The sequence below is a fragment of the Herpailurus yagouaroundi genome, unplaced genomic scaffold (genome assembly GCF_014898765.1).
Source record: "Herpailurus yagouaroundi ecotype Mexico unplaced genomic scaffold, PumYag 252, whole genome shotgun sequence".
Taxonomy (NCBI): Eukaryota; Metazoa; Chordata; class Mammalia; order Carnivora; family Felidae; genus Herpailurus; species Herpailurus yagouaroundi.
In genome coordinates, this window is record NW_024412469.1 from 2,353,665 (window position 1) to 2,379,010 (window position 25,346).

The following is a 25,346-nucleotide window of genomic DNA, read 5'->3' on the forward strand; positions in this document are numbered from 1 at the left end:
TCAGGCAACACATAGGTCACATCGTGGTAACAGCCTAGCCTTGGTGGCAAAAAGGAGGCTCTGCCCACTTAGCCCTGCTTTTTATGGCTAGAGACCATGGCAGTGAGGTGAAAAAGTACACATAGGAAAAGGCACTCCAACCCTCGTCTCTTACATACAAATGTGGGGGTAGTTATGGATCCAAAAGGAAAAAAAAAAATCAGGAAATTAAAAAAAAAGGTGATGATGGCACAAAATTAAGTAGCAATTCTGGAAGGTATTAAACAGCATTTTCTTCTGCTTTCTTATTTCATAGATTGGCAAAATAACCTGTATTTTGGGTTATACTTGGGGTTTTGCTTTTCTTCTTCCATCCCGTGAAGGAATGCACCTAGTGTACCTAGCCAGGCTGCTAAGAGGAGAGCAGTAAGACACACGGGTAAATCAATGGGACTCTGCAGGGTCATCAGTGAGTGTGCTCTTTGGGCTGGAAAGGTTTGATAGGATAACACAGGGGAGGGGTCCAGTGGCTTAGTTGAGTTCTAAGACCTCCTTCCATCCCCTCAGGTATGTACTATATCAAAAAAAGAGACTTTCTGTTTGCTTAATTTATCATCATTTAGTTTAACTTCGGCACAGAAACCATTTATATATGCAGGCATTTATTTCAAGATTCTCTTCTGATTTTGGTGTCACTTCATACATTTCTGCAAGAAATTCTCTCAGCAGCTGTACTACTTTAGAAACACGAACGTACCTTATTAATGTTACTTATCAAGGCAAAGGGTTTAAAAATATTTGCTAAACATTTGTTTATTTACAGAAAAGATTTCAGAGTTTTGCACAGCTAGATTTAGGGAATATAACAAACACTGTGAGTGTGTGAAAGAAATGTAAGTGATTCCAACAGATGGCATGGTCAGAAGCAAAGGGTTTCCAAGTGCAAGAAACAGCACAAATCTAAATTGAGAAGCCTGAATGGCTATAATTGTAACACATTTACAGTAGAATGGAGAAGGTCATTTACATTATGTTAAGAAATATAGGGGCAGATTCTTATCTCATGTAAGTGTGTTACAGAAAATGGGGATTTGGCACAGGGTTACTATCAGACAATATACCACACACAGTTTTTATTTCGATTCCAGCAGAAAAACAATATTGACAAATTTCTTTCTCTCTTTGCTTCCTACTTTATTCAATAGAAGTGATAACAATAGCATCTGCTGCACTTGGCTGGAGCTTGGGATGAGGAAATTGTGGATGATGAGCCTCCCAGGCATATGGCCACTAAAGAGCCTACGCTACAGCCATGGCACAGCCAGGCTGGAGCTCCAATGGAGCAGCAGATACATAAGGCCACCAATCCAAGCCAGGGAAGGGCTGCCAAGACAGCATGTAGAGTCATTTTTAGTGGCGTGAATGTTTTTCACCATCACAGCTCCAGGCACCACTGCAAAAGTAGGACGAGTTTTATCGCAGACATTCTCTCCTTCTCCCTTTGGCATCCCTCTACCAGTTTCTGCTGCCCAGCCTTGCTGACCACCTGGGTGCCTAGCACATTCAGGCTGCTGCCCAGGTACTCATCAGCCCTTCTTTCAATCAGTCATGGTCTTAAAGATCTGTGACATTTAATTGGCTCTAATGCACCAAAATTACCTATTCTGACCATCTTAGTTCCTAACATAATATCTCCAGCTGTTACATAGGTGCTTCCTTATTATTTTTCTAATTCAGCTAGAAAATGTTAAGGGAATCCTTATTCAAATTAACTGGACCAAAATTAAAAGGCCTATAATCATGTGGGAAAAATACTGGACCAACAGAAGGTTTGAGTCCAGCAAGAGTCTATGGGAAAGTTGATGACCTCCTTGGGCCACATTTCATTTTCTAATTCCTGAAAATAAAGAGACAGTGGAAATGGGAAGGGGAGAGACAGAGAGGAATAGGGCAGAGAGGGAGAGAGAGAAAAGAAAGAGGAGAGAGGGAAGGGGGAGTTGTCTGGGAAGCTTGACATGTCCCTTTTAGGTAGATGATTCACTGTGAATGAATTATATTCCTGGAGTTTTGGGGTTTAAGAAGAAGTCTGTTAACCCTAATAATTACTAAATTACAGGAGATGTAAAAAAAATATTCAAGATAGGATGAAATGGGATTAAAGAGTACAAGTTTCTCCTACCACAGAAGTGGATGTTTCAGAAAAAGAATCAGGTAGCAGTTACAAAACAAATCACAAAGACTTTTCCTCCACTTTTTAAAAACCCATTTCATATGCCAACAAAAACCTGCTCTGTATTTTAGGCAGGCTTGGGGGTTTTTCTCCTTAGGAGGAAAATTTACTATGGACTTAGCCAGGCTGACAAGAGTGGAGAGAAGAGCTCCATGCGTCCAGTAAATAAGGTTCACTGATGTAGAACATAGCGCTGGGATAAATGAAGTGATGCATCATTTGTTGCTTCTCTCATCCTGAGGTGGAGTCTGTTTCACTATCCTTTGAATCTGGGCTGGCTTCTGCCTTGCTTTGAGCAAGAGAATGTTGTGAAAGTAATTGTGTGTGACTTACAAAGCTTGGCCTCAACAGGCCATGTAAGATTCTCTTTTGATCCCCAGAACCCTGAGACCACAAGACCTGGATGCAAGGCCATGTGGGGGGTGGGAGAGACTAGCTTTCCCAAGGGCTTCCAGCTTCCTGTGAAAGAGAGCTCAGGAGAGACCAGCAGAAGATGTCGCCACGGCCAAGTCAGCCCACAGAACCATGATAAATAACAGACTGTGGTGGTTTTAAGCCAGTAAGTTTGGGTTAGTATTTGTAAGCAGTGGTGGTTAAACTGATAGCTATATCCTCCATTTCAGAAAGGTCACCAATTCCTAAGGCATACAGATGAACCCGAAATATGATTATACATTTTTTTTAAGATTCAATGCTCAAAACCAGGTCAAACTTAGACAAATGAAGAAAACTAGATAAATGGAAAAGAAACTCTTTCTCAAAAAATCATAACTTTCAAAATCCTTTCAAGTGTTAAAAGGAATTTGAGCAAATAGCTGTTTAACCTTTATCATCAGAATGGAAGAGATCCAGTTTAACCCTATCGCATCTCATCTATTTAGATATATCACAAACAATAGATGCTACAAGCACCACTGTGGACCAATAAAGTCTTAACCACTGACCCTCTCTTGGTGGACTGAAAGGTGGAGAAGGATTTTTTGGGCTGTGGGAGAGGTATGGAGGGAGGTGGGATGGGAAATGAGAGAAAAAGAGAGAGAGACTGATCATGCTCCTTGGGAAGAAGGAGTACAAAAATAAATTAAATAAATAAATAAACAAATAAATAAATACATAAAATTATTTAATTTTTTCACAAAAAACTTATATTCAGGAAAATATTTGATTTAAAAATAGAGCATGCTGTCACAGAAATACATACCCTTGAAAATCAAAGAGCAAGGGATTTTAGGTTTGGGCAGGGAGTCTAGCATCATGTCTCACTTCTCCATCCATCTAATCTTTTATCTTTGGCTTCCACTAGATGCTATAAAAGGGGACAGCCACTAAATAATATGCCACTTAACGGCATTCCTAGCGCTTATTGTTTAAACTGCCAGAATGCTGGATATTCATACCAAGCATGAATATGAAGCAATGTGCCTGATATCCTAGCAAAAAAAACCCCAGCACTTGTCAACCCCAAAGACCAGGGCCCTTAGAAGTAGCCACCTTGGGAGGCTGAAGATTTATTACTCATGTATTAATTTGCTACCATGGTGCAAAAGTATTTTTGGAACTCCTTTTTGGCAGTAGAGTTAAGAGCCTATCACCTGTTCTTTTGAATTCTCTAATGGTGGCACATCTTCGTCGTTGAAGGTGGGTTTATTTATTTATTTATTTATTTATTTACTATTTTAAGTGTCAGGAGACATCTAGAGCCAAGTCTGTGGTTTGTATGGTTGGTGATCAAGGTAGGGGATATTGTTGGCTGATTTTTCAAGTAATGAGCCTAGTTCAATGTATGCTTTAAAAAGTGATTCTCAAGGTTAAGTCTCATAAAGAAGTTCTCCTTGTTTAAAATGAGGATGAGGGCACCTGGGTGGCTCAGTCGGTTGAGTGTTTGACTTCAGCTCAGGTCATGATCTCACAGTTCGTGGGTTCGAGCCCCACGTCAGGCTCTGTGCTGACCACTTGCTCAGAGCCTGGAGCCTGCTTCAGATTCTGTGTCTCCTTCTCTCTCTGCCCACCCCCCCGCCCCCGCCTCCACTCACACTTTGTCTCACTCTGTTTCTCAAAAATAAATAAATGTAAAAAAAAATAAAATAAATAAAATGAGGATGACATTCAAAGACCATTTTTCCAGCTTTAAAACTTTGAGGTGAGCTATCATTTAGATACATACATTCTGCATAATCAAAAATCAGTTTCATTGCCCTGTAGCAATGGTTCTCATGCAGGCATGAATTTCCCCCCAAAGGGACATTTGTCAATGTCTGAAGACATTTTTGATTGTCACAATTCTTGGGGCATGCTACTGGCATCTGGTGGGCAGAGACCAGGGATCCTCATAAGCATCCTTTAAATCACAGGACAGTCTCCCACAACAAAAATTATATGACCCAAATATCAATAGCATTGAGTTTGAAAAATCTTATCTCATAGTAACAATCTATTCTAACAAGATTTTTAAAGTGCAATGAAATAATTACTATAATAATTGACTGTTTTTTAAAGTATTAAGTTTAAAGTGTTAAATGGTTGTCACTCACCTAGGTTAATGTATGTATATATACATGCATATGTTTTTTACTCTTCTATGTTACAAATTACATAGAAGTCAAACTCACATTTCAGAAAATATGATAGTGCTCTTTGCTGTTTGATAGTAAGAGAACCTTAAATAAGAGAATTTAAATGAGCACATACTTTATGTGGGATAAAACACAATGATGAAAACATCAATTACTACAAGCATTTATTGACTTCTTTCTATGTGGCAAATATCTGGCTAATTATCACTTGTCATATATCATATTAATCTTTATACACAATGCTATGAGGGACATACTACTATTAGTCCCACTTTACAGGTCAGGAAATTGAGGCTTAGAAAGGATAAATAAATTGTCCAAGGTCACACATAGCAAATAGGGCAGTTGGGATTTGATTTCTAGTAAGTAATCTAATAAGCTGATTTCAAGTGATTTTCAAGTCTACCATTTAATGCCACCCCCAAAGGGAGTTTGGGATCTGCTAAAAGCCGTATCTGTTGTGGACTATGGGCAGTTTTGCTTTCAGTTGTAAAACATAAATTGAGCAAAATAGAAAATGGTAGTATGGTGTAGACAAAGAGGGGAGGACCTTGAATCATAAAACATGGGTTCTCACCTAGACTTTCTACTTTCTAGTTGGGTGTGTGGTCTTCAGCAAGTCATTTGACTTCTAAGAGTCTCAATTTCCTTATCTGTAAAGTGAAGATGGTAATAATACACCCCTACTCTTCTTGGTGTAAAAATTAAATCAAACATAATGGAAAGATGCTCTGTAAATGGCTACTTTCCTACACAAATGTAATTTGGTTGCTATTCTTAGATATGGAAGAGGAATGGAAAGGAGATAGTTTCTCCGTTGCCCTTGCAGGGATTTTCATGATATACCCCTGACATATGACATTGAAGTTAGTTGTTACTTATAATATTGGTCTCACCTCTCCTCTATTGCCGTTGTATCTATGTCTTTTCAAAAATTTTTTCCATTTCATCAGGCAGTCAGAATACTGCCCCCAGGGCTCCAAACACCTTCAGACTGAGTTTTACATTTTACACCTACTGGGGCCATTATGCCACTCCTCTTAATATTTTCTTTGGGTTCAATTACTTTTAAACTATTTCATTGAAAGTAAGATATTTTTCTCTTATGGGATTGTGCCATCAAACTATTGAAGATCTGACCTCCTGATTTGTATCACCATGTTGTTTAATAAATTAAGAGTTTGTTCTTTGTGCACAATTATTGGTATATAAGAACAGAAATTACACAGTAGTTTCCATGTGGTATAATTACTTCTCCTCACCTTACAATGTTTCCATAAATAAGAACATATTTTGTATATTCCACCCATTTTCTTATCCAGAGATGCTGGTATTTTAGTAATCCAGTCTTTCATCTACAGAAGGCCAGCTTCTCTTATTACTTAATTTATACATGAAAATGAATCCCAGGTTTAAGGAAAATATGGGTCTATGGTTCACACTTGTCAGCATCTCAAAACTATCACATACTTTGGCAATACTTGTGGTCTTTGATCTAAAGAGATATTTGAATGGAACACTGGGGGAAATAAAGGAGGGAATTGAGAATGAATGGTTAACATGCATTAAACAGTTTTCCACAGCACTCTTAACTCCTCTGGCTCACAAGGTCTTTTATTGTTATGCTTATATGTGACACTTTCCAAATCCTTTTTACCTTGAAAAGGCTATTATTGTCAATATTGGATTGACATTAGAAGTAAATGGCTATGTTATAAATATAACCTAAGTAGTTTCTTGGTTGTGCTTTCACCTATAAAGTCAAAAAGTATTATAAAGATTAGATCTCATGAATCTTTCTAATTTCACATTGTCATTTGATTTTTATCAGGCCACTCTAGTAGTCCATTGATGCTTCTGGAACGTTATTGATCTATATCTAGTCTTCAGTTCCTATTCCTTCCAGTTTTAAAGACTGGTCTGATTCTATGATGTACAAGATTTAAATTATCCTTAGTTGGTCTATTTGACTCTTCTTGAAATCTTTTCATTTAGAAGACAAATTTAGGGGGTCTTGGTCTATCCCTCCTTCATATTTATTCACAAATACATTTCTTCTATGAAGATTAAGTATTCCCTTGGTCCTAAAAGGGGTTAACATGACTCAGAGTATCATGGGTCAAGGGTTTATAACTGACTCTCTGAAATTATGGCTTCATCCCACTTTATTCATTCTTAACAAGATGCAAATTAAAATCAGTTGTCATATCCTTTTGGTACTAGTAAAGTATAAACCACAAATTCTATAAAACACATAAAGAACAAAGCTCAAAAGAGGAGAAAAGGGAACAAAACTTCTTTGTTTTCTAAGAAGAGTGAAACAATATGAGGAAATGTAACAAATGACCTCTATGAAAATCTAAGAGTAATAAATAGGTTGGAAGATCTGCTCCTTAGTTTCTTTCAAAATCAAATTTTGGGGCACCTGGGTGGCTCAGTTGGTTAAGCGTCCAAGTCCTGATTTTGGCTCAGGTCATGATCTCCTAGTTTGTGGGTTCGATCCCCACATCAGGCTCCATGCTGACGGTGTGGAGCCTGCTTGGGATTCTCTCTCTCTCCTTCTCTCTCTGCCCCTTCCTCCCCTACCCCAGTGAGTGTGCTCTCTCTCTCTCTCTCTCTGTCAAAATAAATAACTAAACATTAAAAAAAATGAAATTTCATAAGTAAGGAGATTGCATATCTCTGTTCATGTACTACATGTAGAGTTAGTGGTAAGTATCCATCTGACAACCATTTAGTCAGCAAACATATATTAAGGAGATAAGTGTAAGGAACTAAGGTAGTCTCTGCAACAAGAAAAGTCAGAACCAGATACTATGATGAATAAATAGGTCGAGGGCTTTGAGATAGGGCCTAAATTTACAACCTCCCTGTGCTTAATGCTTCTCACAAATAAAACACATTCTGTGTGTGTGTGTGTGTGTGTGTGTGTGTGTGTGTAGATGAAATGAGAAATTCCTTAAGTGCTTAGTGATACTTGGAAAACAGTGATAGGTCAATAATGGGTAGCTACTATGATTAGTCTAAAATGAGTAAGGGATACAGGAGTGTCACAAACTAGAAATTACCTTTAATACATAAAGAGTGAAATAAAGGCCAGAATATGGCAATGTGGCTCATTCTGACCAGGTCATCAGGGTAGGCTGAAAAAGTGAAATGCCCTTCAAGCAGGTGGCCAAATGAGAAGGTAGAGACCACCAAGTGATTTAAGGGCTGGTCGATAGGAACAGGAAACCTTGGGCACACAGTAGCTATGCTATGACTAGTCACATGTGCTCAGGCAAGTAAGTTGGTCTTCCTTAGAGACCACAAGTTGGTCTCTGTTTCCTCTTGTGTAGAATGGGAAAATAAGGTTCCTAACTCTGAGGATGACTGGCAGGAAATAGCAATAACACATGTGAAACACTTAGAACAGGGTCTCTCCAGTTGAGAAGAAAGATTATTTGTTGTCCATTAAGGGTTCAATATGTTTATTATTATGGCTAAAAACAGCGATCTATATCTATGTTTAATCATGGAATGGAGAGCATGTGAAAAAGGACATGAAAGAGTTGTAGGAAAAGGGACTTAGAAGTAGGTATGAGAAAGATAAAGGCAATTTAAAATAATTAAATTCTCATAAAAATACCACAACATAAAGAGATAAAAGTATAGTCATATTAAAAAACAAAAACAGTCCAGCCATGAAATGATCTTAATGCTTCTGTAAAAATTTGTAACACCACATGGAATTCAATTAAGTTCAGAAAGCAATTATTGAGCACCTACTATGATGTAAGAAGTGGGTACAAATGTTCATAAGCCATCGCCCATGCCCTCTGGGATTTCAAGGCATATATGATCCGTACACAGATAGCTAAATTTGCTAAGTATGAACCTATTTTATGAGAGTTCAGAGAACAGATTGTTTAATTCTTTCTGTGGGAAGAGGAATGAGGAATGAGCTTAAAAGGGTTTTCCAGAGTTTCAAGTCAGATGTTTATAATATGAAGTAATCCCTGTAAATGGATGAGTTGAGCTGTGTGTAAAACAATAGGGACAGGGAAGGTTTAGAAAACTGGATAGTGCATTCCACTTAAATTAAAAATTTAAGTTTAAGTTAAAAAAAATTACCACAGATGTCAACAAAATCATCTGAGGCCAGTTTTCAACCTTTGCAATGCAGGGCATGTGCTACTTGAGGTGGATTATGAAACAAGGTTGAACATCGTCAGATAGAGAGAGGAAGAGGTGAATTTCTAGAGTGGATAAATATCACTTACCAAGAGCCAGAGATGAAAGTACTTGGAATGTGTAGCTAGTGGTAGGTGGCTAAGAGAATGAACAATGAGGCATGAGGGAGACATCAGCCTAGATTATAAAGGGGCAGGAACATAATGCTAAACTCAAATTTTACCTTGAAGGCATCAAGAACTACCATATTAATTTCTATGTATCCTTAACAGTATCCTTTTAAGAATTTAATGGTTTTTCAGGTAGTCAAGAACAGGTATTTCCTATAATAAATGATTTTAACTCATAGTAAATGAGAACATGTTCTCTTTCACTGGGGAAAATTGGCTGTAATTACCATGGTGGAAAATATATGAATTTTTAAAAACCTATTTGATTAAATATTATATATTTATAAACATCTGGTTACTCATGGCTCAAGTCATATAGATTATTTTTAAGTTAATGCTGATTATTTTTTCTTGAGTTGTAAATATACATATAGATTTAAACTTACTCAGTAATATACCAATAATTTAAAATTATTTCATACTTCTGCATACTATAAACTGTCCTAAATGTTTTATCATTTCATATCATTTCATTTAACCTTAATTAAATTCTTGATGTTATGGAGAGTGTTAACCCATTTACAGGTGAAGAAATAGAGGCTAGCAGATAAGAAATAAGTTGCTCAAAGGCACAGAGCCCGTCAGGGAACAATCCAGCATTTTACCCAGGCAGTCTTTCTCCAGAGTGTGCCCTTCTAATGTTGAGTTTATATGCTCTGTATGAATTGACAGATGACTAGAGCTGGTCTTTCTGTGCTTGTGGCACCATTCTTCTAGGCATGAGGTGGACCCTATCCTTCTTGACCTTCCAAGGCCTTATCTATGGTTACCACACTGGGCTATCCTCCTCTTTCTTACTATTGACTGTTAGAATTTCTCTTATTCATAATAGCTCTTTTTAGTCCTGGAACATTGATTACTAAACAGAACTACTGGATAAATATGAATCTTCTCTCTTTCTGTCCCCCCCCCCCCGTTTTTTGTCTACTACCAGACTTCATTTAAAACCCCCTCCATTTTCATTGCATCTGTTTGGCAGAAGGCTTGGGTTTGAGTTCGTCACTACTTCTTCATTACAGAGAAAAAAATGTCAAATCCATCAGCAGAGAAATCTCAACATGAAATTCAGTATTTACATTCCAGAGTATTTGTGTGATTATTTACAACATGATCATGTAAATCAATATCCCTCTGTAATCAATATCTGTAATCAATATCCCTCTGTGACTTGTCTGTTGTGGCTTTCTGCAAAGTTCCTTCCTGCTTAGAAATGATTTATAAACTAGCATTTCTTGGGTCCCACATAAGCAGTTGTTGCCTGTATTAATTTTTTCTGCTACTCCATCAGAAGAACTGTTCTCTCAAGTTTAAACATACACTGTATCCAAATCAAGAATTCATGATGCTTTGCAACTATAACAGTGTGCAACATGGCCTTTCCTAAATAAAGAGGCCAAGATTTCTCACAGACTTATAAGACAACCCATGGGTGAACAAAGATCATTTCTCAGAGCTTTAGTTCATGCTGCATCTTTCCCTCATTATTTCAAAGCTGCTAATAAGTTTCTTTCACCAATATACCTATTTTTCTGTTTCGCACAAAGCTTCTCCAGAGCCTCAGGCACAGCACTTTCAAATGTCAACAGCTATTAGCTCAGCACATTCATCTTTGTTTTCTTATTTCTCTGGAGTTGTTTGTATCTTTCAGGGGTGAGTCCAGGTGGCTTAACATAACATAGGGGTGTGTGTGTGTGTGTGTGTGTGTGTGTGTGTGTGTGTGTGGAGGGGTGTATGCATTTTCTCAAAATAAAGCATTATAGCTATCCATCTTATCTCTCTTACTTGCCTGCAAACCTTTTTGGATCCAAATGAGTATCCAACATAAAGCATTATACCTTGGTTATGATCAACAGAAGACAAATTGCATTTTTAAATAATCAATCAACCAAATTTCTCCTTTAATATACAGAAATTGAAATCATGTTTTGAAAGAGGGAAAATGCTATATTTCAAACTATAATGCAAATACAATGTTTTGTGAAAACTTCCAAGTTTGCTTCCCCTAAATTTTATTCCTATTATGTTTGTGTATGTGTGTGTGTATATATATACATAAATATACACATACACATATATACACACACATGTATATGTATATATATGTATACGTGTGTGTGTGTGTGTGTGTATGTGTGTGTGTATGTGCTTGTGTATACATCTGTGTGTGTGTGTATATATATTTGCATGAATTGTATTTTTGCCATTAGGCATATGAGAGCAATTTTCTTCAGTGAGCCCAAACTTTCTGTTTCCCTATCCTGTGGCCAAAATCCATCAGGAAACATTTCATACATGATCTTTAGAATCAAGTCGAGCTGGTGCCAAGAAGATGCACCATGTCACCAGGCACAATGGCTCTTTGAGGTCTACAAAGAAGTATGTATAACAGAGTATAGAGACTGGTCACACTAGTGCCTGCTGAAACCAACAGGCACGAAAACCAGAAGTCTGCTGTCGTGAGGCAAAAGCATTTACTCAAATTAATAAAAATATTTTGTGGTGTTTCAGAATCATGCGAAACACTGCAACATGGTGTCAGGTCCAGAGGAGCAAGTACTAGATTATAAGACATTAGTGGGACTCTGTCTGGCTTCCTAGCTGCAGTACTTGGGCCAAACCCTGTAGCCTCTCTTCTACGCTCTTCTCTTGATCCGACATACTGGTAATGACATCAAACACAATAAACCATGGGAGAGTGCTTTGGAATTTGTAAAATGCTCTATAAACATAATGTGGTGTTATTAGTTTTTGTTGGGGAAAAATTGTTGGTAAAGAGAAAAACAACTTCATCTTGTTCAAAACCTGCTAGGCCACTGTGTAACAATGACCACGGTATCATGGGTTAGGTGAATTTTATTGCGGTTATTCTGTTCTAGGTATTGTCCCCATGTTGTGTAAAAACAGATGTCACTTATAAGATCTACTTACTGTATTATACTTAAATATAATATAGGATGTGAAAGAATTGTACTATTAAGTCACAACAGAAGTGATTTATGATAGGTTCTTTCTTTCTTTTTTTATATACTTCCCACTGCAATTTTACTTGTCTGTGCAAGGAGCCATATTCTCTCATATTTGAATCACCCAGATTACAAAGAATTATTATAGATTATATAGTAGTATTATGGATTTTATATAGTAATATGTAGTTGGGGTGCCTGGGTGGCTCAGTCAGTTAAGCATCTGACTCTTGGTTTCAGCTCAGGTCATGATCTCAGGGTTTGTGAGTTCAAGGCCCACATCAGGCTTCACACTGACAGCATGGAGCCTGATTAGGATTCTCTTTCTCCCTCTCTTCCTGCCCCTCCCTCTTCTATAAAAATAGTTAAATTTTTTTTAATTTAAATTTTTTTTAACATTTGTTTATTTTTGAGACAGGGAGAGACAGAGACACAGAATCTGAAGCAGGCTCCAGGCTCCGAGCTGTCGGCACAGAGTTTGACGCAGGGCTAGAACTCATGGACTGTGAGATCATGGCCTGAGGCGAAGTCGGCCGCCCAACCTATCGAGCCCCCCAGAAGCCCCAAAATAATTAAAATTAAAAAAAAAATAAATCATTTAGGGGCGCCTGGGTGGCGCAGTCGGTTAAGCGTCCGACTTCAGCCAGGTCACGATCTCGCGGTCCGGGAGTTTGAGCCCCGCGTCAGGCTCTGGGCTGATGGCTCAGAGCCTGGAGCCTGTTTCCGATTCTGTGTCTCCCTCTCTCTCTGCCCCTCCCCCGTTCATGCTCTGTCTCTCTCTGTGCCAAAAATAAATAAACGTTGAAAAAAAAATTAAAAAAAAATCATTTAAATGTAAAAACACATATATAGTAGAAGATAAGTGGTGATACAGAGAATGTTAGAATTAAGTAAAAAATAATAATAAAGTATACAAAATTTCAAAAGAAATGCACATGCATTACCTCCAAGTACATAAAATAAATTCTTCCAAAAAATAGGTCTTTGTATATATTATGTTAAATAAATTTGTAAAACTCAAATTAGTATATTTTCTATATGTGATTTGATAATATTAATATGTAGAAGGTATATTTAAGCAATAAGACACTCTAGCTAAAAGCTTTTATATTTATAGTATTATTTTGTTCAGCATTTTTTTTTCCTATAAATAGTAAAAAGGTTGTACCATCCCAGGTCACAAGAACTTGTCAAGCACTTCATCTACCTACCTACCTACATTTTAAAGAGAATCCCCTCACACAGATGAAACTTGAATGATATTACAAGATTGATTCTTAATTCTTTTCTGTTTCATACAATTATTTTTATCTTTGCTCCAAAGAGAAAATAGCATGAATCACAGTTGCTTATTATCTACAAAGGGTAATATTCATCTATATCAAATTCTGTCTATTCATGTTAGCATAGGCCTCATTTGACCAAAAACAAAAGACCCCTTGTGTTATTTATAGAGACATCTACTATCCCAGAGTATCAAGAATTTGGAAAGAGAATATCCGATGAGAAACCTTTTGTTTCCTTGCAAACCTTCTGTGAGAAACACAAATGCTCTCAGTGGTTCTTACCTGCAGTGCACAACCATAGGGCCTGCATCAGGAGGGTTACAGGTTTTGACTCTGCGTAAGAAAGCTAGAAAAGGTGTAGGGTGTTCTGGAACGCCATGATCAGGCCAGGCAGTGAACTGGAATTGTCTCACTTCTCTCTTCTCACTTGACCCATTCTGTGAAGTAGGAAGACAAGGTGAGATTCTGTTTTCCTGTCCTCAGGTTGCAATGATGGGTAATAACAGGGTAGAGGTAATGTGAAAATGTGCTATCTTAATCCCTTCCCCCTACCATATGACCTTTGGGAAGACACACTCCTTGGAGATATCAATGTCAAGCTATTTGTAAATGACAACTATTTGCTCAGGAAGATAAAAATTCTTAGGTGAGAAGCATTATATTTTCCAGGTTTAACTATCAGGAATGCTCCTGTTATTTTTACAGAAAGAACTAGTTCTTCTATTCTTCATTTGCCAACACTTCTGCTCAGAGTGAGAGTTCCATATTTACTGATAGATCGCTGGACAAGGAGAAAAGTTGCTGAGCGATAATGGAAGAATTATTTCATTGTTCACTGTTGCCAGTGGAATCAAGATTTAAGCAAAGTCATAAGATATTTGATTTCTCAAAAGATGCTTTCTTTAAATAATGGAAAGAGGAAGGGGGGAGGGGAAGGCAAACCTTGTAAAGTGCAAATGTTCGAACACAATACGTGGCCAGTTCCACGGTATCAAGTAGCGTCACCTGGACCAGCCCGTGGGTTTCTGTGCCTCTACTGGGCCAATACTGGTCACACTTCACCTAGAAGAAACAAGTGACACATTCAGGGCAGATGTTCATCAATTTCTCTATTAGCTTCACTCTGAGTTGCTGTTGAAGAAAAACAGCTTTTTTGCATTTCGTTTTATGTTGATCTTTTCCTGGCACGCATTCCTGTTATCCCAATATATGTAAATTACTGCTCTGATGCCAATATAAACCACATTTTTCAAACTGGTAAGAATACTAAGCAGTAACAGATTCAATTTTCCTGGAGAAAAATAAATTGCAGATTGTTGCTGAGTAAAATAAGGAAAGAGGTATTTGAAATTTTAGAGTACTTGAAAAGAAAACACAAATTTGTTCTGGGATATATATTATGGACCGCATCAGGAAGATTATGCTCAGCCATTTAAATGACATGGTGGGATAGTTAGTGTTCATCCATCAAGGCTTAAAAGGCACAAGGTATTTCATCTTGAACTATCACAATTTCCAAATACATTTGTTTAAAGAAAAGTAGAAATAATTTGTGAATCTATCAAAGCATAATAAACAACATAGCATTTTTAAAAATACAAGATAAATGGCTTCGTATCTAAAACAAATTAAATCTGTAATGTCTAGAGGGAAAAGAGCTGTGTGTTCTTTAAAAAGTTTCAGAGGGTCATACACTAGCAGTATAAAGTTTAAATAATTTAAAATTCATACATTTCAGATGAATACTCTACAATTTGTATGTGGAGTTGAACAGAAGCATATAAAAGTATTCAAGCCAATTAGTTCAACATGCAACAAAAAATAATGAATTCAAAGTCTGGAATGTGTTTCAACTTACTGAATGTGTACTTTGGGTATTAAAAAGCATAAATGATAAACACAACACTATATTTTCTAGTAAGGTCATAGGTAAGAACATGTTTACCCATTCTATCTCAGATTAAAAGAAAAGGTGGGGGTAATTCTTCACTGAAATGCATTTCTCTAGGTAAAGAAATCTAGTCCCATTTTATATTAGGAAAGCACACCTTGAAAAAGAAAGATTCGAAAGTCATAATCTCTGGATTTAAACAAAAGCAATGAGGCATTATCATCATAGACACTAGAATTTTTTGGTCCAGTGAATAGAATTGCTAGATAATTATTTGCTTTTATGTTGAATATAAATATTAGTAGCATTCTGTGAATAATATTGTAATTTTCTGTTTCCCAGGTGCAGCATCTGTTGCTCAAAGGACTCAGGCTCCTTCTATCTAGATACTGGACCTTCTAAAAAGGCAGAAGTTTTATTCTCTATCAAATTACCTAGTCAACAAAAAGGGGGAAAACCCCACTTTAATGTACAGTTACATGGTAAGGTCGAGATTGATTTCACAAGGCTTGACTCCTGTGTCTTTATTTCAATGGTGAGATCACACAAACATTACATATTTTATTAAAAACAAACAAACAAACAAAAACAAGCAAGAGTGGTTCACACTAAGATGGGCAATTTATGTCTTAATAGGATTTTTTAAAAGATACTTACAAATTTCCTAGGTACATACTATATTCTTCTATGTTTATATTTCTATTATGTGTTCTAACTTAAGAACAACAACACAAGGGAAAGACACTTCTTTACGGAGAACATTGTGTAGCATGACCCCAACTGAGTACCTCCGTATGTTCTCTGACCGTCCATTAAAACCTAAGTTGTATGTGGATGAATTCGCAAAGGATACTACCTGAATAGAGCCAATACTAACTACTTAAGTAGCCAGGATTCAGATGGAAAAGAAAATCACAAACATTAAGCCAAAGGCTCTGTTTTAAACCATAAAATAGATATCAAGTTGATGTCTCCCTACAACGGGCAAAGTAACTTTGGAGACCTCTTACTGCAACACTGGAGAGGATGCCAGCAATGTGTTGAGTTAAAAAATGAAGAGAGAAACTCATTATTTAACAGTTTCAGTGGGATGGCAACCCTTTCAAATCAAAACCAACAAGTCAAATCCCACAAAGACAAATATCGCTATGACAGACACAAAAACAAGAGGTTAATACAATGAAATGATCTATAAAGTCAGTACAATGCACTAAACCAAATTCAATGCAATTGTATTTCAAAGCTGGGAACTGATTACCATCAGACCTTTTGGTGAGATAAGACAAAGGAAATGAAGGAAATAACCAAGAGCCAGCTTTTATGTGACCTCTGGAAAAATTGTTCCGTTATTTACTGATTTTCCATCTACAGCTCCACTCTATCCCTAAGACACAGGAAAAACTGAACTTACAACTAATCATTCTCATACTTCCAGTAATAAGTTTAACACTGCAACTATCACTGACTTAGACTCTGACTCTTTTAGAAAAAAAGAATACCAGAAGACATTACTATAAGGAGTGAATGTTATGAACATTTTTAGCTAAAAGGAAAGAAAACTTTTGTATTCATTTTAAATAACGTACTTGAATCTTACTCTCTAAAATGTTTCAAACTCAACGGCAGAAAAATGGAGCAATTTTTAAAAAGCAAATATATTTAAACATTGCTGTTTTCTCTCAAGAAATATTTCACAAAGGCAGTTTATAAAAAAGTAAATATTTTAGTGTATGTACACATGCATACATATGGTCTCAGCAGCAGGATTAAAGCCTCTCAGAACAGCTACAGCAATACACTGTCCCCTTCATTAGTAAGAACTTGGCACTCTTTTCTCCCCCATATTTTCTGAGTGGTCTTCATGGTTTCAGCTGATTTCTAAGGACTATATTTAAGGCTTTAGATTTATGGACATTCTCTTAAGTCCTTCATTTTTAGTCATACACTAAACAAATAATTTCTGATTTCAACATTAGAAAGCAATTGAAAAGTGTAGTGAGGGAAAAAAAGGACCCAAGAAAACAATTAGAAATGTATTTTTTTTCCTAATTAGCTACTGGAAATGCACTAGCTCCATCCTCTCTTGAAATGTTTTACTTTGACAACTGCCCCTCCCTCCACCACCCCCCTCCCCAGGAGAAAATCTCATAAGGTATTTCTAGAGAGTCACCACTTTCAGGCTTTATGCACAGAGCCCAGTATAGGTTGCTCCCCTCTGAACATCTAAGAACTAGAAGGCATCAGCTCCTGAACATAAATTCTGGTGCTTGTCTTTTCCTATGTGATTCTGAAATGACGGACTGTAAGTGATCTTTAGGACTGATGCACAGAAGGCTGGGGAGTCTAACTGGATGGCCAGTAAGCTGCTTCTCTATTTTCAGGACCCAAGTCCAGCAGCCTTATCTGTTAAATAGGTACAATATCTCCACACAACAGGGCTAGCATAAGGCTCAAAAACCATGCACCTAAAACTCTAAATCCAATAGGCATTCAACAGGCAACAGATATTATTAATTATCAGTTAGATTATGTTCTCAATTTTTATGGTTGTTTTTACAAAAAAAGTAACCATTTTATATGTGAAAAAAAAAATAAACATGTTATTAACCCCAGCTGATTCTCCAAGTGGAAGGCAAGGTCTTAGCAACTGTGGGGACACCAAAGTGAAATGAGTGCAGTCCTGCCCCCAATCCATCAGCCTTACTGACTAAATACAGGGGTATGCTTACATCTGCTGGTTCTTCAAATACATAGCTGTGAGATTTCCTATTAACTCCCTTACTCTACCTGGGCCCTAGTCAGCTGTGAGAAGAGAATGTGTTAGTGTCCCAGGTGAAAAAGGACAGAAGCAGAACCTGTCAGGCAGGCTCATCCAGTAACTCACTTTGAAGCCTAAACTAAGTAAGACAGTTCAGATTTCTGGCTAAATTTGGGGGAAAGGACTCTTTTTATTATCACAAAGTGATTATAACTCTTCTGTGGTAGCTTCATTTCTCCATAATTATGCAAAGAACAGGTTGACCATCACTAAATGCATGCTATGGAATTAATGCATATCCCTTCTTTCATGGCAACCTATTAAAAGCAAGTTGATGGAATGATAAACCATTTAAATGTATTCAAAAGAAATACTTGTCATTGGAAATATTGCCTAGGATTTGATCCAGTACGTCTGCTGACTGTGCTTCAGGGAAATCCTTTCTTTCTAGTTCCATTTTTACTTCCATATGGCTTATCTTGGAAGTGCCTGTCACATACACTCAACAACTGGAAGCCAACTTTATAATCAACTATACTATGGTCTACGTTGGCTTATTTTTAAATTGCCCAAAACTTCCAGAAAGCAAAACCTTTCAGTTTAACAAAGACTCATTGAGCACGGCAGCATGTCAAAGCATCAGAATTCCAAATATAACAAACCAATAACTCCAAAGGGTCCCAGCATCTCACTGATGCAAAATCCACTTGCTATATGGTATTTTGAAAAGCCTGCCTATGACATGATTTTTTAGCCAAAAAAGGACTTAGAATAGACAATAAATGATACACAGGAAAGCATAACTTTTGCTGAAAGTAACTAAAAATTAGTATCTACTATGTTTGGGCAGAGGAACCTTCTATAAGGAGTGGATAGATAGTATGCTGACATTAGATAATACAAATCAAATTTGGTATTGGGAATAAAGAAATGTCAATATACACTCATTAATACACATTTAATAAGGGACAATGTAATAAAAGGAAGTTTCAGATAATTTTTAGGATATATTTTAGTGGGTGGATAAATTATATGCTGAACTGTTTATTTCCATAGGTTATAATATGTCTCTTAACAGTTTTATTTTATTTTTTATTTTTTTAACATTTATTTATTTTTGGGACAGAGAGAGAGCATGAACAGGGGAGGGGCAGAGAGAGAGGGAGACACAGAATCGGAAGCAGGCTCCAGGCTCTGAGCCATCAGCCCAGAGCCCAACGCGGGGTTCAAACTCACGGACCGCGAGATCGTGACCTGAGCTGAAGTCAGACGCTTAACCGACTGAGCCACCCAGGCGCCCCTCTTAACAGTTTTAAAGACCAGCTTCAATACTTGATTTTCCAAAATAAGTACAGTGATCATCTCAGTGATTCTATTCTCTTTGAGTGATAATGTCATTCTCTTCACTCAATTAACATTTGGCCATATCTATTTTCGAGTGGCAAAACGGTAGTCTGGTTTGTATATTTCCCCTTTTCATTTTCTCTTTTCTGACCACTATTTAGTGGAGATCAAAGGCAACAAAATATCTGAAATGAGAGTAATATTAAAGCATTTGACTACCAGTGCAGTGAAAAACTTCAACCAGAAAGTTGAAAAATATTATTCTCTAAATGAACCAAATTATTCACTGTAAAACTGCTTATCAGATCACTGAACCATTCAAAGACTTTCCAAACCATGTATTAATTCAAAAAACTGACATTTCCTTTTGTTTGATGTGTTCTGTAGTCTAAATATTTTGTCCCTCCAAAAATTCACAGGTAGAAATTTAATCCCAGTGGGATGGTATGAGGAGCTGGGACTTTTGGGAAGTGATTGGGTCTAGAGTGGAGCCCTCATGAATAGGCTTCATGCTTTATAACAGACACTCCTGAGAGCTCCCTGACTCCTTCCACCATGTGGGGGTACAACAGGAAGACAGTTTGTTGTGAACCTGGAAGCAGAGCCTCACTAGATCTCAAATCTACCGTCTTCTTGATCTTATACTTCCCAGCTTCCAGAACTGTGAGAAGTAGACTTCTGTTGTTTATAAGCCACCGAGTCTACACCATTCTGCTACAGCAGCCTGAACAGACGAAGACAATGTCTTCCAGGGTCTCCCAGAAGTTCATAAGGGGAGCTGCACTAAACTATTCTAATGACTTCCCCATTAAACTGACAGTCATTACATCTTAAGTTTCTGGCACTTTGTTGTAACCAGAGGAAAACTTTGTGAAGCATCCCCTTGTTATGGCAAGGTAGCACTTGGATGTCAGTTCTTCCTACACATGTGGCCCTTAGAGTTTGCACCTCAGCCCCAATCACACCTGGCAGCAGTTAGGTGCTCTACATAGCCCTACTGTCACTTCTGCGTCTGCCTGCATCTACTCAGTGGCTGCCTGTGGCCCGGCAACACTCCTGTGTCTCTGCCATTGAGAAATATAATTAGGGGACTTAAAGTTTCAGTGAAAAGGTAATTTCTCTATCCCAGTAGTATCAATACCTTTTAGCATTTTACCAGCCAGTACAATTATACTGGTGCATACCAACTGAACCTCAGCTTTGCCTGAACACTTGATTAATCCACACTTCTTAAAATTTTAGAAATGACCTCATCCAGCTTGAGAGTGCTGTAAACATGAATGTGGAGAAGGAGAGGGACCTTGCACAAAGTCACCAAGAGAAAAATTGCATCCCCTGCTCTCCGTCACCCCCCCCCCCCCACTCCAGCTCTTTCCTAGGCCATGATGCCTCTAATTCACTTTCACAGGAATGTTTGTTTTGAGTTAGAATGGGTAGGCTGCCATTCTGAACAGAGGAGATGGGGGTGGGGAAAGAAGGCAGAAAATCCAACAAGCTAACAAATGGTAAGAAATTGGTGGATTCTTTGTCTTTTATCTGACATTGTGTCTGTTGACAAGAGAAAACCAAGAGTGTGGAACTTGCTAGATAAGGACCCAAACATCCTTTAGGTTGCCAATGTGAGCATCATTCTTTTTGTTGCCAGTGTCCTATTTACATTAAGTATCCACCACTTTTCAAAAACAATCCCATATATCACACAGACTCCAAAGGCAATGTTTGTGCTGCCGTTTCTACAGTTGCTTAAGGAAAAACAGTTTCTGTTGCCCTAGATAGGCAGCGCTTTCAGCTGCAGTTTGAGAAATTAAATGTTCAAGGCCTTCGGCGCTTCCAGTTCTGTTTGGAAAAAGACACAGACCTGGCATTTGGAAAGCATTTGCTCTCCATTAAACTTACCGAACCTTGACAAACCAGAGGGGCCAAGAATTAGTCTGCTGCTGGCCAAGCCCCGGCCTTCCAAAACCGATAACGGCAATGAAAACAGTAACACTGCCATTTATAATCTTCAACGGGATTCTGCCAACTTCTAACCCAAAAGGACCTCACAATCTGAAAAGAATCTCAAGATTTGTTTTATAGGAAAACAAGAAAATATTTTATCAGAATTTCCTTTTTTTGCCCAGAATTGCCCCTCTTGGCTATAGAACCAAACATGAACATGTCTCTATCTTACCTTCAGTCTCTGTTGGGGAAGTATATTAAGGTGATATTCAAGGGCCGGGGAGGACTTCAGAGATGGAGGGAGTGATCATTAGGTCAGAAGTGCTCCACATGTAGGGGCACCTGGGTGACTCAGTGAGTTAAGTGGCCGATTTTGGCTCAGGTCATGATCTCATGGTTCATGAGTTTGAGCCCTGCGTAGGGCTCTGCTGACAGCTCAGAGCCTGAAGACTGCTCTCTCTCTCTCTCTCTCTCTGCCCCTCTCCCACTCCCACTCTGTCTCTGTCTCTCAAAAATAAATAAACGTTAAAAAAATTAAAAAAAGAAGTGTTCCACCTGTCACATGTCAAGTCTATGTACTTGCCTAAACTACTAACACAATATACTTAAAACCAGCCCACCCTTTAGGCCTGGATAGTATCACCTCCATTCATGACCACAAACAACAAATTTTAGTGGAGCAGGGAACTTCCCATGCTATGGCCTAAGATAAACTAAAATCCTGATGCACAAAACATTTGATTTGCTCCAGCAATGGATATCATTGACTTGGATGCATGATTTTCTATTTGGGGACAGAAGATGGGATTTAGTTAGTCTGGAAAACAAAGTAGACTTCTTCACTTCTAACTATATGCCTATACTACTAATCAATGTGGCCCAGTTCAAATCATGTCCCCTTTGTGGAGGGTCAAAATTTCACTCCTAATCCTCAACATTTATAGCACTAAGTACCATTACAATAATAGCACTTTAAGTGATTCAACTCCCAGCATAAACCTTGTAAGACAACAGAGCATCAAACAGGAGCAGTGATAAGGGAAGACTGGTGAGGACAAGAGAAAGCCACATATCCCTTAACCTTGGTTAACCTCTTTCAACTTGTAACACTAATCAAAGCTGCTCAAGAATTTGTTAAGCATGAGGCTTATACATTCCCTCCATCTTGCTTTCCTCAGGAAGTGAAACAAAGTACAAGAGAAACAGCCAAAGGCAAATAGATGAAGGGGTGGGGGTGGGGTAGGGAAGGACAATCACCACTAAATAACAGAGGCTCCTGGGCCAGGAATCACCTTGGCAAATCCTACCTTGGAGACTCCAGGGGTTCAAGCAAGGCTGCCAACCATGTGTCCTAGTTGCCCACAAATAACACCCTTGGAGTGGAAACACCAGCTGTATACATTTTACTTTCCTACCAGTGCTTCATTTTTTCCAAACTTTTTCTTCCCTCCATGTGGTTGCCCAAACCAATTCATGTGCTTACTGGCATGTTATGAAACATGGAAACAATTAGAGACCACATTCTAGGGCACGAGAGAATGACTCTCTGCAGAATTCAGTGAACTATGCAGAACTTGAGAGGATTTGGCAAAAAAAAAGATGGAAATTGTAAAAAAAGACCCACTAACAGTATCTCATGTCACACAGCACATTCTACAAAGCTTTAAACTGATCTGCGTGTTTTCAGGCAGCAATTGTACTTTACTTTCAAAATCTCTAGTTTTTAGTCTTATATTTTGTTTCCTTTCTTTATATATACAAACGAATGCATACACTATGCAGTCTTCTCAGTGAAGTTTAGGATTATTGCAAAGCCACATTTGAGGGGGAGGAACTACATCTGAAAATCAAAGAACTTAGGTTTCCAAAAGACCAGTTTAAGTTCTAAGTCATACCTCACACTTGGAAGGGCTTCTTTAGCCAATGAAATGGTAAGAATGGTCAGTTCTCTAACAAAAGGCCACTGACACTTCTAACAAATGCTAATGAACCCAGGAGCCTTTTGTGTGAGTGAGCTATTGAACTTGGCAAAGGTTAGAAGCTGCTGCTTTACCATCCATAGGCCTGAGTGACAAGGCAAAGCACTAAGCTAGAAAACACAGGAGACAGGTGCTAAGGGAAGAATTCCCTGGCATCTTCAAACAAATAATAATGGGGAGGGGTAATGCAAAACTGAACCAAAAGGAAATGTGGTATCAAGAATCTATTATCTTTAGTGACAATTATTACTGCATGTGATTCATGTAGATAGTATTATTTTCATATTGTATTGCTTCAAGATATGGCCACAATGGAAGTCACAGCCAGAATGTCCTTGTGGTCCATGTGCAGACTGATTAACAAAGTTCCCTCCAACAGGGTTTCCATTCTGGAGATCCTGTTCTGAGAAAAGCAACTGCAAAAGACTCCCATGTTCTGAGCTATGCTTGACCACACTACATGGGTTCCCACTGGGAACGGTGGGCAGAATTCATCATGAGCAGTGACTGACTCTATGAGGCTGGTCAGGATTCATTGTCAGCCACAGAGGAACAAACTCATTGCATTTGGGAACAAAAATTGAATTATTTGAGAGTGGCTTTAGGAGAAACTGAGGGTGTTTTGGTATAGACTCCCAGTTCTCTCTCTCTCTCTCTCTCTCTCTCTCTCTCTCTCTCTCTCTTTAATATGATGTTTATTGGCAAACTGGTTTCCATACAACACCCAGTGCTCATCCCAACAGGTGCCCTCCTCAGTGTCTCACCACCCCCCCATCAACCCTCAGTTTATTCTCAGTTTTTAAGAGTCTCTTACGGTTTGGCTCTCTCCCTCTCTAACTTCTTTTTTTTTTTCCTTCCCCTCCCCCATGGTCTCTTGTTAAGTTTCTCAGGATCCACATAAGAGTGAAAACATGGCATCTGTCTTCCTCTGTATGACTTATTTCACTTAGGATAACACTCTCCAGTTCCATCCACATTGCTACAAAAGGCCATATTTCATTCTTTCTCATTGCCAAGTAGTATTCCATTGTGTATATAAACCACAATTTCTTTATCCATTCATCAGTTAATGGACATTTAGGCTCCAACGGAATGGGAAAAGATATTTGGAAATGACATATCAGACAAAGGGCTCGTATCCAAAATCTGTAAAGAACTCACCAAACTCCACACCTGAAAAACAAATAATCCAGTGAAGAAATGGGAACAAAACATGAATAGACACTTCTCTAAAGAAGACATCCAGATGGCCAACAGGCACATGAAAAGATGCTCAACGTCGCTCCTCATCAGGAAAATACAAATCAAAACCACACTGAGATACCACCTCACGCCAGTCAGAGTGGCTAAAATGAACAAATCAGGAGACTATAGATGCTGGAGAGGATGTGGAGAAATGGGAACTCTCTTGCACTGTTGGTGGGAATGCAAACTGGTGCAGCCACTCTGGAAAACAGTGTGGAGGTTCCTCAAAAAATTAAAAATAGATCTACCCTATGACCCAGCAATAGCACTGCTAGGAATTTACCCAAGGGATACAGGAGTGCTGATGCATAGGGGCACTTGTACTCCGATATTTATAGCAGCACTTTCAACAATAGCCAGCTCTCTGTCTCAACCAAACACTAACACCTGAGACTCACTGAGACACCTTGTCATAGTCCTTATCTTGGTCAATACCTACAATAATCCTTCTCTGTAATATAAAAAGGAGAAATGAAACTTTCAGGGGTCCTAGTAATGTGTGCATTGTCACATACCTAGTAAGCACTACATCTGGGAGCTAAATCCAGACATTTGACTGCAAGGCACCTCTACTTGGGACTGTGTTGTATAATTCCCTTCTCTCTGATAGTGGCATCCTCAGGCACTCTTATGAAATATCATCTATCCTCTCTTCCCTTTCCTTTTCTTCTCACTCCCCCACCCCCAACTGCCAGTTAACATGGTTTCCTGCATACACGTATTCTACAGTACACAGAAGTATTTATACACACATACTTTTCATATACCAAAGGGGTGAATGTTATTTCAAGAACACGAGCCTTATTCAAAATAA

General features: G+C 38.2%; 1 protein-coding gene across 1 annotated transcript in view; it reads right to left on the minus strand.

Moving 5' to 3' along the window:
• PTPRD (protein tyrosine phosphatase receptor type D) overlaps nucleotides 1-25,346 on the minus strand; it is a 183,965-nt gene that overhangs the window by 36,725 nt on the left and 121,894 nt on the right. Inside the window, exons 19-20 of the mRNA XM_040460870.1 lie at nucleotides 14,317-14,436; nucleotides 13,657-13,811 (exon numbers count right to left, since the gene is read on the minus strand). Coding sequence (XP_040316804.1) covers nucleotides 13,657-13,811; nucleotides 14,317-14,436 — 275 coding nt within the window. The remainder of the gene's footprint in view (nucleotides 1-13,656; nucleotides 13,812-14,316; nucleotides 14,437-25,346) is intronic.